The sequence below is a fragment of the Vanellus vanellus genome (assembly GCF_965231255.1).
Source record: "Vanellus vanellus genome assembly, chromosome: 18".
NCBI lineage: Eukaryota > Metazoa > Chordata > Aves > Charadriiformes > Charadriidae > Vanellus > Vanellus vanellus.
In genome coordinates this window covers 8,359,766-8,371,206 of record NC_138923.1, presented here as the reverse complement: position 1 = coordinate 8,371,206, position 11,441 = coordinate 8,359,766, and the positions used below count along the sequence as shown (strand labels likewise).

Here is an 11,441-nt window from a genome sequence, read left to right as displayed (position 1 = left end):
TGCAAGCCGACTTCTTTGGGACCGAGCTCTGCTGAGGCAAAACATGCAGAAACAAGTTCAGTATCGAAGCGTCTTCCAAGAGCTGCACAGTACAGAGCAGAGAAGTGGTTCTGCCTCTTTTTGCATGAAGTTCTTTGTTAGAAGCTCATTTTTCTGCATGGAGCCAAAGCCTTTTTTCTTTTGTGAAAAACAAACTCGACGACGACATGCCCGTATAATCCATAAATTAACTGGAAACAATCTGGTACTGCAAATCTGCCTATTAGCTTTCTGTTTAGCATTGTTCGTGTAGTCTAGAGACTACACAGTGATTAGACAAATTAATAGCTGAAAATGTCAAAGCCTGTTGTTTGCAAAGCTGGGGACGCTGTCAGAAGCTGATGGCCTCGCACTGTCCTGTCTACTTGCTTTTCTCTTCTGTCCCCTGCTCTAGAGTCGCTGCCCACGCAAGAGTACAGTTTCTCAAACCAAGGGAACTTTGGGGCTGCTTTACTGTAAGTTTAACCAGTAGGTTAAGGAAGTTGTTTTCTTATTTTGTTTTTCTTTTTTCCAGACTGGCACTTTCTTACTGTTTTGGGTTTTTTTCTGAAATAAATGAATATTTGAAAGGTTGCTCAAAGCAATTTAGAAATTCATACATGAACATCAGCATTCCAGTTAAAGACTGAATATAATTCTTAAATTTGAACAACATGCAGGGGGATAGCACGAGTGACATACAGTCTGTTCATGAACACACTTGGGTGTTTATGGAGAATTTTATGTAAAAGTTACCATAAACATTCTCTTGGGGTTAGGTGATACAGAAAGTTGTCTGTGGGCCTTTGCATTGGGACGAGTTCTACAGCATGGTGTTACATGAAAACAAAGCTGAAAGTGACTTTGACTTGCTGTTACCTTATTTTAAAGCCATTTTGCATATCCTTTAACAAGCTTAGCATGGAAAAGCAGCACTTGCCAGTGTAAAAAAAAAAAAAAAAAATATATATATATATATATATATATATTACTCACAGAAGTACATCCACTAGGGTGCTGAAGGAGAAAAATAAAGTACCTTCCTTGCTCACTAGTGCTAAGTAGTGTGTTTGGTAGTTCGTAACCCAACAATAAACCTGCAGTAGGTTTATTTTACTTTATTTATTTATTTATTTATTTTATTTAAAGTCTCTGACTTATCTTGATTTATTGGATCTACTTAGCTGCTGGTGCATGGTGGATTTTAAAAGTGGTTAGAACATAGTTTAGAATATCAGCAGGGGTTGAGTTACTTCATACATGTAGGAGCTTTGCAAGTAACGTTTAGTTAACATCTCATAGGCTTTACTTTTCAGACTAAACTGTATTTCAAATAATCTTGAGTGACGGCTTCATGATTCCGATGTCTGTGAGCTCTACTTGGTTTTGGCTTGGAGCCCTCTTCAGTCCAAGTGCACACTCGAGCGTTGGACTTGCTCTCGCTGATCTTTAATGTCTGCCAAACGCTATTTATGGTTTCTTCCAAGCGTCCGTGCTCGGTGTTGGGCCGAACTAGTGCTGCACCACCACCGCATGGATTCGGAACTCCGCCAAATAGAGCTGTCTTGTGGCTGCGGTGCGGGAAGGGGCCGATGGGGACAGGGGCCGGCCCGTGGCGCTCCTGCGGTTCCAGCTCCTTGGGCACGGGGTGGCCCCGCCGCCGCCGCCCCCCGCCCTCGGCAGCGCAGCCTGTGTACGAACCTTAGAAGCCCCTTTCGATTCGGGACTTGTTAAAAATTGCTTTTAAGAGCCTTTGCCCGCTGGACGCCAATGTGAGGGTGCGCGGAGCCCGGCCCCGGGGGAGCCCCGCCGCCGGCGGCGGGTACGGGGCGAGCCCCGGCCCCGCTCGCCACGCCGCCGCTTCCCGGCCGCGGCCACTAGAGGCCCCACGAAGCCGCTACTTCGCTCCGCATCGGCTTCCATGACATTTTTGGGGATGCCGAGTTTCCCCTCTCCCTTGAATCGGCGCCTCCCGTTCCCGTGAGAGCCCACCGCCCCCCCCCGACACTTGATCTTCGCTCCCGGGGGGCCGTGCCCGCCCGCCCGCTCGGCCTGGGGGACGCTGGAACCGGGAATTTCACCTACGGAGTGTTTTGGCCTGGTTACGGGCTGACAAAAGCCTGGTTTGACCCTTAGCTGAATCAAGGGGAGCACAGAGGTAATTCATAGCCTACAGATGCCGGGATTCTGCTGAGATCGTCTGCTACCAGCCCGTTTCTATTTCGGTCTTTGCATGAAAAAGCAGCATTTATTTCCTGGGCTGACATCTCTAGGTAAGTCAGTTTGGTGCCCTGCCTGGTTTCTCAGTGTGTATCTTGGAATTTTATGCTCACAGAGGCTAAAGTAAAACTTTATTGCACTCCTGGGTTTGGCATTTACATCCTGTTTATGTAAATTCTTCAAACAGCTTGATTTGTAGTAGAGAAAAACAATTCTTGTTGTATCTTTTTGTCTTTTGAAGTGTCCATCCACTCTGGAAGAGGAGAACTTGTATGGAAATTAAGTAATTTGTCTAGATGTTTTTGTGAGACTTAACTTTTCAGTCTTAAAACAGATTCTGGTCATGTCATTACCAAACCTCAGGCTGCAAGTTTTATGCACTCATTTTTCTGCTCGTGTCTTAAAATTTTGGCTGCGTAAGGCTGATTGAAAGGATAAAGCTAGGACAGAAATTATTATTCAGGTTTGGGAACTGTGTTTCTTGCACGTATCGCAACCTCGGTGAAGTATGACTGGACAGCTACGCTGGCATTTGAAGAGCAGGCCTGGGGAGGTGGTAGGCAGGGGTTGACAGGACTGTCCTGACAAGCAATTTGTGCTGTGCCAGGAAAGCTGAAAGTGAACTACAAGCTGGAGGATAATTTTGGTCTCATCAGAGCCTGTGTGTTCAAATTTAAACTGTACAACAGGGTGAGGAAGGTTGGAAACAAGATCTGGGAATAGCGTCCCGTGTCCACGTAGTGTGTACGTGTTCTGAAAAACTTTCCAAGACAGCAGCTGTCATCGGACACTTGTCTTTGCAATGTGAAACACAGCAGGACAGCTGTAACACCGATTTTTCTGCCTGAAGCTGCTTCTACAACAGGGCTCTCAAGTAAAGCCTGAGAAAGTGATGGTCACATTTTGCTGGTGGCCCCAGTAGTGCCTGGGAGTTTCTGTGTGACCTTGGCGAGCTTCATTACTGTTTTGAGTTCACCAAGGTTTAGTTCAGTTGGATCATGTCGTCTCCTAAAAATCAGCTTCTCCTGTAGCGTGGATAGATGTATTGTGTGGCAGCACATGTGGATAGGGGATGGGGAAAAAGTGCAAAAGACGGTGGGCTTATGTGAAGAATACAAATGCTCCTGAAAATACTTCCCATTTCACCTGAGCTAGCACTCCTTCCTATGCTCCCCACTCTGCATTAATTCTCCCTTCTTTTTTGGCTGCTTGTTGCCAAAATCTGGTAATCTTAAAGCAAAAGCTTTCCCACGATTTTAGCAAACTGAGCCAAGTGTGCAAGGGGAAATTGTTTATTCAGGAGTGTTTTCCAGCAGGAAGCAAAGAACAGGAGCTAGTTTGCCTGTGTGAGGGGAAAAGAGCAGTCAGATACAGGGAAGACACCACATTATTGAGATCTTAAGTTTGTATTTAACAGTGCTTGAATAAAAGCACCACCAAAAATGCACATCAGCCCCAGAGGATGGGGAGAGCCTGGGACTCTGCTGATCCTGCCGAAGCAGGCTGGAAATAACGCTGCTTTCAGCGCTGGTATAAAGTCACTGTGCTGCAATTGTGAAGTGCTGGTATAAAAGCAGCATAAGACTGTTTCAAATGTCTTGAAGTTTTAGTGAACTAAGCCTCATAACATCCTTGAAAGCTAGGCAAGCCAGATTCTCATCTTGAAAAGGGGAAGCACAGACATTTTAACTTGCAACTTGAAAAGGAATGGTCTGAAAATGGCCACAGCTTTCTCAGTCTCACTGCTCCCACCAGATTCCCATGAATCACGTTGACTGGAAATGACTTCGTTAGCTTTGCAGAGCTCTGGGGAGGACTTGTTATTCAAGTTTGGATATTTTCAGTACACCAAACTAAGTGCAAAATGAAGTTTGTCCTCCTTTACATCTCTAGCTGTGACAGTAAAGTCAATCAGCTGTACAGGAAGGTGTTCCGAGTGGTGTGTACTGGCAGTGGTGTGAGAACCTGCAAGGATGCAGCAGAGCACAGCCAGTGCAGCTAAAGCACACTGACTTTTCCTATAGCCAGGGGCATTTAAGGGAGACTTTGATTCTTTGATCCAAATAACCAGGCAAATTCAATGGGGGTGAGGGAACTTTAGGGACAAGTATAAATCTCAAACAAATATCTGAATCTATAATGAGAGGCCTTTGCTGCTCTGCATTATGTCCTTCAGACATGCAGGTTCTTTACACCTCTGGCTTCAGCCAGTGAGCGGGTGCTTCTCAGAAAGAAGGCTGAGAAAGTGTAAAAACCCATTTCAAGTAGCTAGTGCAAGATTCGTGTCTGAGTGATTATAACATGATTGCTCCTGACTGTTCCCTGCTCTCACCGAAGCTCTGGTCAAAGGGACCAGCTGTAGTGGTACAGCTAGTTCTGCTGGGGTATGCCTTTAAGTAGGAGAGTGGAAGCATCAGCAAGGGAGAGAGTATGTATCTGTCCAAGGCTGGCGTACAGGGCTAACTCTTCAGAAAGTGGACTCAGGAAGAATCTCTAGTATTCATTTCACTGTCTTGAATCAGCCACCTGATTAAAGGTGGTAAGCAGAAGATGCGTGAACCTTGATCATCCTTAAAATGCGTGTCTACCTGGTGGTTTCCAGGGACCTTTAAGTTTCCCACTGTGATTTTCTGTGTCATTTAGGTTCTTCTTCCGGACATGCTCACTCCCTTGCACTTGCACGTTATCTTTGTTACTAGTTGAGATCTGAGCCTCAAGGTGCACAGAATGTGGAGTTTGGGAAATGGCTGCCCTAGCTGGTGCATCCTGGAGTGCCCTCTTCTCAGAGACAGCACTTCCACCACTCACATTATACAGCATGTGCCGTGGCAACTTCTCAATGTGGGTTACCCACTCCTTCATGCAGTCTAGAACGATGGGGATGAGGCTTACCACACCTCCATAATGATTCTTTGCTTCATCACAGCTCAGGTGATTCACAACATCGTGGGGGTATCTGTGGGACAGAAGGAAACAACTGGCAGAGTAGTCCCAGCAAAGCAACCCTGGTGCGCCCACAGTGCCACCCTGAGACCCTGTGGGAAGAGCAGAAGTGCACAGCCAGACGGTTCCCCCAAAACAAAAAAGCACGGGTAGATTTACATCTGGATAAATGAGGCATGCCAAACACACCGCCCTGGCTCTTGGGATAGACCTGGAAGAGTTCAAGAGCACGTAGACACTTGCCCCACAGAAATTAGCTACATGCAGAGCAGGAAAAGGAGGAAGGAGGAGGTAAATTGCCCGAGCATTGCATGGGACTACCTGTATATGCCCTTCCATGCACCAGTAAAATGATCAAATAAACAAACCAACCCCCTTTTTGTAGCACCTTGCACCGTCATTTAAGCCAGAAATTAAAGCGAGAAAGGTGTTGTGACAGAATTGATGAAGAAGTGGGAATATGCATTCTTGTGACAGTGCCCCAGCATTGACAATTGCCTCAAAGAAACTAAGCTGATGGAGATACCTACTTAGCTCGGATGGTGCTCAGATCGTTGCTGTGGCTAAGGAGCAGCTTGCATCTCTCCAAAATGCCATTGGTTATGTTGTTGCCAGAATGCACGGTTTCCAGCTTGTGGCAGAGCTTGCTTAGATCATTACAGATGTTTAGGAACATGTTGAGGATACGTCTGTCCGTGGAATTGTTACAGTGATGGTCCATGTAGGACTGTACCTGCACATGGGGAAAGACAGGGTCATGCGTGTTAAATTACATTGTGCTGCAAAGTTGCTTAGGTTAGTGACGAGAAGCTGCTTCCTCTTGTGACTCTGCAGGCATGAGCCACTATGGAAACTGCAATACAGCTGCAGGTATTAAGATTTCTAGAGCATGCCTGAGGTGTTTGCTTGTTATTCATCATGCCTGAAGACACTGTGGGGTGATGGATCTGCTCGTCAGCACACCAGTGAGCCTTCCTCCCTCTTCAAAGAAGTGTAGGAGTACCGCAGCCAAATCCACAGCTCTGCTGCTGGCACTGCAGAAACAGGCTGAGTGTGAGGGGAGTTTTCTGTCTGCTCTGAGTGGGGCCCCCTCTGCCACTGCCACGGCCACCCAGGCAGAGCGGGGTGGGAGGTGAGGGCAACGACCAAACTGGGAATGGTTTGGAGTGCTGTGTTTGTATCGTGCATTCTTTGTGGTTCTTTATTTGGCACCACCAGATATGACTGCAAACTAAACCCATTTAACCTAAATTGTCCTTACTAACCTGTTACAGCAATGATAGTCCCTATCTGCCTTGAGCATTTTTCTTACTCAGAGTGAATGGTATTGCAGGATGAAACCTTATGCCAAGAGATTAAGTGTCTTCTCCAAAGAAATTACAGGCACTTCAGACACGAGTGGTCAGAATATAAAATACTGAGCAGCTGGTTGGCAGTCATAGCTGGACTCTAACATCTTCAGTGCTTTCTGTAAGATTTCAAGACAAGAACGAAGTAGCTGTTCCAACATCGGTACAGTTCCTGCATACAGAAAAGCCATGCTATGTGCTTGGGCAAATTCTCAGCAGGTTTGTAAGAAAAATAAAAAATGGCCCCTAAGGGTCTATTTCCACTACAGATTCTCCTTCTACACTGTTCGCTGAGCGTTGTGTCCGTGTGAGTGGCAGGATTTTTTATTGCTGCTGTGAGCAGAAATAGTCCTACAGAGAATAACATTTTAGCCTGGATGTTCTCCAGTGGGGCAACAGGACTTCTTGTTGTCCACATCAACAACAGAGCGTTAATGCAGCTGCGTAACCAGGATGGGGACCAGGATTTCATGAACAACGGCTTGCAAGCGCTCCAGCTCTGCATTACCCAACTGCTGATGAGCAGTTGAGCTGCAGCCAGGGGAGTTCACGGAGAGCTCCTGCGCTGGGCCGATGTCATGACCACAGCCAGGCTCTGCAGTGCAGGGACTCCCTGGGTGGTTTGAATCTCTGGCTGAAGCAATGACCGAGGAGCTTGTCTCACAAAACCACTTGGGATTTGACTTTACACCCTACTGCATCCAGAAGTCTTCAGGAGCTGTCACTATTGCCTGACTGTGGTGTGCTCTTCAACCTTTCCACCTTACTATACTCTCTTCTTTTCTCTGAGAAATGTCATCACTCAACACTAAAAAGGCTACCACATACAGCTTTTAGGGGTTAGAAATGCAGCCGTATTCCCATCTAGGTGCAGTATAATTTTTTTTTCGGTAGTTTCCACGTTTACACTCCCAAGAAGGCTGGCAGTCTAGTCAGCTCTAGGCCGAGAACACATGTATTTCTGCATTTATTGTTTTTATTCTTATGTCCTCCCGTGCAAAATTAAAAATAGGGTTGGGCTGGTTCAGGAGAATGGTAGTGAAATAAAATGGATGTCTGGTTTTGTCCCCAGTCAACTTTCACCAGTATGTGCTGCACCAATTGCTCCCTGTTCTCCCCATAACTTGCTCTTTTCCCTTTCCCCTCCTCCCCCTGGGGTAATGTGCTTGTACCCTCAGGGCTACCTGTGCAGTACAGTTTGCCACCACTACGTTCACATGTTACTATCTCACAAATGACGCTGTGGATCAATATAATTGCTGAAATCATTACCTCTGAAGTGTTTCCCCCCCCCCCCCCCCCCCCAACAAGCAAGCCTTCCACCCCTACCCCTGCCAAGAAGCAGAGTCCAAGCTTGTGCAATACCAGTGAAATATTGGCGTTTTTAGAAACAGCATAATGTCATACAAAACCTCAATGCCTATTTTTGGAAAATAGGCTGTAACATCTGTCTCGATCATCTTCAACGTTATGAGCAAAGCCCTTATATTAGAGAAAGTCAGCCCTTAGACAAGACAACCAGCTCGGTTCTGTGTCCTAATCCTAATAACAGCTTGGCTTTTACTCTGGCTTTAGCATCCAGCTGGGTGTTGTGCCTGGGTTCTGCTGTCTCTTATTTAGATTTCTCCCCCCCCCCCCCATCTGCCAGTGGTCTAAGTTCTTTGCACTACTTAAAACATCCCATGTTATAAAAATTCCTAGACAATTCACTTACCAGCCCAGAAAACCCCTAGTCCACTTGGGACTTTCAGCCCTCAATCCATCATCCTACCTCTGTAACACAGCCATTATTTTTAATAAGCACTATAGAAAGATACAGCAGCCCCAATACCAGGGGGAAGAGGCGAGCATGCTGGTTACTACAAGTTAAGGATTACAGATTCCATGTGTGGCTGGGGAAGGAGAGTTGGTTTGATTGTTTTCTTGTACCCTGTATTTCTGGCTATGCCTCAGCAGCGAAATGACGGTGTTAAACTAAAGCATAAAGCGATGCTCAGCAATCAAATTCCTTATCTGTAAATGAGAAGACCTAACATAGATATTTCTCTGCCCTACTTAATCTTTTGCCACCGGTTTGCAGAGTTACACGCAAATGTTACTAGAGAGTTTTTGTGCATCTTACTGTAGTAAAAACATTTATTCATCCCTGAACTAGACCCGAGTGCACGACAGCACTGTGGTGGTCCCTGTTTTCATCGGCACAGAACTCAGTGCTGAATACTTTGTACCTGGCTGATGCTTGCCACAGGTCTGATCATGTCATGTGCATTCTCTCGGGTGTGCTGCAGTGCTCCAATAAACGTAAACTGCTGCTGCAGGAAGAGCTTGTAGTTCTGCTCTATGTTTCTTAGAGCCTCCTTTACCTCATTCATTTTTTCCCCCTCCTGGATTTTGGGAGAGAAGGAGAGAAAGGAAGCTACTTTTTAGAAATGATGCAATTCTACACATGTAACTCTATCTTTCACCCAAGTTAGAATTGCATAGGTTAGTGGACAACTAAAAGAAGAAAAAAAAAAGAGAAGATATATTGTGTCAAAGCTCTGCAGTCCCAGAGCCCCAAAGGGTAAGTCAATGAGGTAGTAACGATGCTGCAAAAAGAGGTAGAGAACCCAGAGGGGACCACTGACAATCAGATGCCATAAACCCTAGTGGGTCTGTTGTAAACATAATGGGGCAATGCATCAAACACACGGCCGTGAAAGGGCCGGAGGGACGGATGGCGTCTCTTATCCGCTGTAAAACCATTGCCCAGGCGGCTTAAAAACCCGACATTAAACGCGGCCGGCTCGGCAGGCAGGACGTCGTGGCGGAGCTGGGGAGGCCCGGGGCCGTCGTTCGCCCCCGTCCCGGCCTGCCACGGGGGCTGATGTTTCCCAGCGATAAGCCCTGCCGCCCCCCCGCCGCCCCCCGAGACCCACCAGTCCCCCAGGCCCCGTCCTCCCGCCCGCCCCCGGCCGCTCAGCGGGCCCTGCGGCTCCCTACCGGCAGCGGCGCCGAGAGGGGCCGGTGCGGGCAGCGGCTGACCAGGTTCCCCCGGCCGCCCCGGCAACCGCGCCGCCGTCTCCATGGTAACCGCGCCACACAGGTGGCGCGCGTCGCTCTTCGATGACGTCAACCGCGTGTCTGTTAACTGGTCGCGCTTCCACCGCCCCCTCCCCCGCGCAGCGCTGAGGAGGGCGGGGTTTTTCCCGTCGCGCGGTGGTGACGCGCTCCTTAGCAACGCGGCGGCGCGGCGGGGCTGGTTGCTAGGGGCGGCTATGGACGCCCCCGCTCGGCTGTGGCCGCCGCCGGTGGGCGCCTACGCGGAGGAGCGGGAGCTCTTCCGGCTCCTGCAGGTGAACGGGCCGCGCTTGCCGCGGGGAGTACCGCGTGGCTTCCCCCCACCATCCCCTCCGGAGCGCGGGGGGGGCCTCGGGAAGGGGGGCCGGCGAGGGGCACCCGCGAGCGCCGACCTGGCTGCGGTAGCGGGGGGGGGACCGATTTCTTCATGGCCTCCGCCGGCGGCCGGTCTTCCCGCGGTGCTTTCCGCGGGGAGGCCCCAGCTCGGGAGGCAGCGCCGCCGCCATTTCTCAACGGCCGATACCGGGCTCCTGTGGAAAGGAACGGGCGGGTGCCCCTGTCTGAGGGGACGTGCACCGGCCGAGGGTTCTCCTAATTAATTAACTTATTTTAATAGCAGCCTGGCAATTGCTGGGGTTCCTCTATGTCATTTTTTTTTTTTTGCGGAACAAAGTGGTAGCCTGTGGAAGAAAGGTGTTGAGCCCATGGAAGGAAAGGCAGTCTTGTCAGGACAGGGAGGAGGCGGCGGCGGCGGTAACAAATAACGAGGGGAAAACCCCGAGGCGGAGGTTTTGCCCTTCCTAAGGCAGGAGCTGGTGACGCCTTGCAGCCCCTTTAGCTGCATTATCCGTTTAAAATTGTTTCTCCGTGCCTTCCTGCTGCTGTTGTGGCTTTTCTGTGGAGATGTGTGTCAAAAATAAAGAAAAAAAAAAGTGCACTCCTAACATCGTTGCGATTTCAGTAAATAGCAAAGATTGGTTTCTCTGCCTTAGAGAAAGGTATGTTTTGTTCTGTAAGTTTGGAAAAAGCCCTTTTGTCGAGCATGGGGAGGTTTGTGCGAGGGACTAGATACTTTGGCACCATTCTGTTACGAGAACTTGTTAGAGAGACTCCCTCCCCCTGTGTACCGGTGATAACTCTTCTCCAAACTCAGATTTATATGTTATAAGGCCCTTGTACTTTTTCAAATCTCATTGGAAAATACACAAGTGTTCATTTTTCTTTTCTTTTTTCTCTTTTTTTTTTTTTTCATGTAACTTCAGGGTCGTTTAGTATGATCGGTGTGGTGTAATGTTTGTGGGTTGTTTTTTTTTTTTTATGGAAATACTGTTTTGCATTGAATGCAGCTGCAGGTCCTCGTATTACGGGATTTACTCAGTGTTGTGTTCTTTTTGTACTTCAGTTGTATTGGAGCAACATAATGGTACAAACGCAGCTTGAAATTATTGTCCTAAACTTAAACATTTACAGAACCCAAAATGTGAAACCTAAAACATGAAATCCCAAACTGTGAACCTTCCCCCAGAGATTAACAGAACTGCTCATCTGAAATTAAAATGCATGAAATGAAACATGCGTGTAAGCACGGATAGGACTTGGGCACAAGATAGTGAAAGTATCAGTCGTTGTCAGAACAGTTTTGAATTGTAATAAGATCAGATTCTCTAGGTTTGTTATTTTTAAGGCTGCTGATAATTGTAGTGCCGAAATCTGATTTCTCTAGTTTAAATAAATGTTGGAAAGTAATAATTTTTAAATGAACTTCCAATAGAAATACCAATTTTCTATGTTATGCTATGTGCAACCCAGACCTTGAAGCATCAGAACTTGCATGTGAAACAGTATATAAAC

The 11,441-nt window shown here is 47.6% G+C and overlaps 2 protein-coding genes across 2 annotated transcripts in view; one reads left to right on the top strand and one right to left on the bottom strand.

The window, feature by feature from the left end:
* Positions 1-4,809: 4,809 nt before the first annotated feature.
* On the bottom strand, positions 4,810-9,586 carry SPACA9 (sperm acrosome associated 9; the record flags this gene model as incomplete). Its single annotated transcript, XM_082492679.1, has 4 exons — positions 9,513-9,586; positions 8,759-8,914; positions 5,712-5,914; positions 4,810-5,194 (listed from the first exon to the last, which is right to left on the bottom strand). The coding sequence occupies exons 2-4, from the start codon at positions 8,900-8,902 to the stop codon at positions 4,810-4,812; spliced, it is 732 nt and encodes a 243-aa protein (XP_082348805.1). The 5' UTR covers positions 8,903-8,914; positions 9,513-9,586.
* Positions 9,587-9,787: 201 nt separating this feature from the next.
* The window catches only part of AK8 (adenylate kinase 8), a gene marked incomplete at its 5' end in the record, with an annotated part of 73,345 nt that continues 71,691 nt past the window's right edge, over positions 9,788-11,441 (top strand). Inside the window, one exon of the mRNA XM_082492435.1 lies at positions 9,788-9,865. Within this exon, the coding sequence (XP_082348561.1) occupies positions 9,788-9,865 (78 nt within the window). The remainder of the gene's footprint in view (positions 9,866-11,441) is intronic.